This window comes from Cyprinodon variegatus, unplaced genomic scaffold (genome assembly GCF_000732505.1).
Source record: "Cyprinodon variegatus isolate N-32 unplaced genomic scaffold, C_variegatus-1.0 Scaffold723, whole genome shotgun sequence".
Classification (NCBI taxonomy): domain Eukaryota; kingdom Metazoa; phylum Chordata; class Actinopteri; order Cyprinodontiformes; family Cyprinodontidae; genus Cyprinodon; species Cyprinodon variegatus.
The window spans coordinates 245256-246989 of record NW_015151176.1 but is presented as its reverse complement, the minus strand read 5'-3'; the positions used below and the strand labels follow the sequence as shown (position 1 = coordinate 246989).

General features: G+C 43.1%; 1 protein-coding gene across 1 annotated transcript in view; it reads left to right on the top strand.

Moving 5' to 3' along the window:
- Positions 1-1734, top strand: part of LOC107097773 (pregnancy zone protein-like) — a 45689-nt gene that overhangs the window by 25345 nt on the left and 18610 nt on the right. The window contains exon 19 of the mRNA XM_015395056.1: positions 1280-1401. Coding sequence (XP_015250542.1) covers positions 1280-1401 — 122 coding nt within the window. The remainder of the gene's footprint in view (positions 1-1279; positions 1402-1734) is intronic.

Genomic DNA, 1734 nt, shown 5'->3' with positions numbered 1-1734 from the left:
TTAAAAAAATTGACTTATTTAGATTTCCATTTTTTGCTTGTCTGGTTCAGTGTTTTGATGATCTAGACGTTAGTTAACATTTCTTAAATTAAGTGTATTTATCCTTAATTAGAGCAGGTAAAAAAGATGATCTGCCGAATGAATGAGTATTTTTATCCTTAAAATAAGACAGTTAGATAAAAAGCACTTTAAATAAGACAATGCAATAGTTTTTTTTCTTATTTAAAATGTAAATTGTCTCGTTCCATTGACAAAGTGTCTCTTACCTCCTCAATTCAAGACAAAATGCACTTACTTTAAGGTAAAAATTAGTTATTTAGATTAACTTTTTTCCAGTCTTGCTGTTTCTACACAGAGCCATGCAGAACACGGTTTAGAGCGAGTTAAGTTTAGTAGCTGGTTAAATGATGCACCTTCAGACTAAACCAGAGGAGCTCAGGCTGTTAGGACAGACTGTTCCTGATGGACTATAGTTCTGGTTCAGGAAAGCTTACTTACTGTCTCTGCCTGTCATCAAAACATCTATTTTCTTTTTATTTTATTTATTTTTTTAAACCAAACTAATCTAGAATATTCATAAATATAGGAAACCCTGTTGACCATGTAAGCCGCTCTCATCACCTGAATCCTCCGTCACCAGTAACCATTCTCTGCATTTCATTAAATGAAATGTCGACGTCATTCTCCGTCCATCAGTTTGCGACTGAAATCTGGTTGTGAGCGACTAATTAAATCTCCTGACGGCGCTGACGGAGCGGGAGCGCGTGCTGCGGGAAGCAGAGGCTGTGTTCCGCGGCGCTGCCTCGCTGGCCTGGAAGCCGAGGATTCCCATCAGCCTCCGTCAGCGGGGATGGAGACGGGGGTTCTGATGAATGTCAAACCGCGATCCTCTAACTCCCCCCCCCCTCAGAGGGATGCTGACAATCACTTGTACTAACAAGTCAGGTAGTATCTCTGACGAAACAGTCAGAAACCTCTCCCTGAGGGGCTGATCTGTACTTGTCCTCCGTGTGAAGAATGGTGGGCTGTGAAGGAAGCGAGGGAGGGCCTGGGAAACAGAGCTGCATGGAGACATGGAATAATAAGGCAACAAATGGGGATTAATGAGCGGGTAAACAGGAGGAGGAAGGAAAACAGAGGAAGGATGACGGGACAGGAAGGGTAATGAGTCGGTTGGAGGAGCAGATGGGAAGCCGTCTTTCCTCTGTACACACCGCTGACAGGTGGGAATCGATTAACCCCCCCCCCTGCGTCTGTCTGTGTGTGTCTGTGTACACAGGCGCTGTGAACCTGACGGTCAGCGCCGAGGCCCTGAGGAACCTCGCTCTGTGTGGCAATGAGGTGACCACGGTGCCAAAAGCTGGCCGGATCGACACGGTGATCCAAACTCTGCTGGTGGAGGTCAGTGAAAGTCAAAGCTTCCTTTCCTGTTCAACAATGGAGTAAAAAAAAAAGTAAAAAAAACAGGAATTAAATGATAAAACAAGAACTAAAGGAAAAGTCCGGTCAGCAGGGAATAATCAAAAGATCATTATTTATACCTAAAACTAATACGTTTGCAGTGATTTAATGAATTTAGCCTTAATCAGTAAAATTTTTTAAAAAATAATCCGGCAGTGACGTCACGGTGCGGTAAGCCTAGCGCCATTCTCCCCGCTTTACAAGCTAAATCAATGGGAACTATTAGACACATCTGCAATCAACAACAATTATTGAAGATTTCCAGAGGACTTC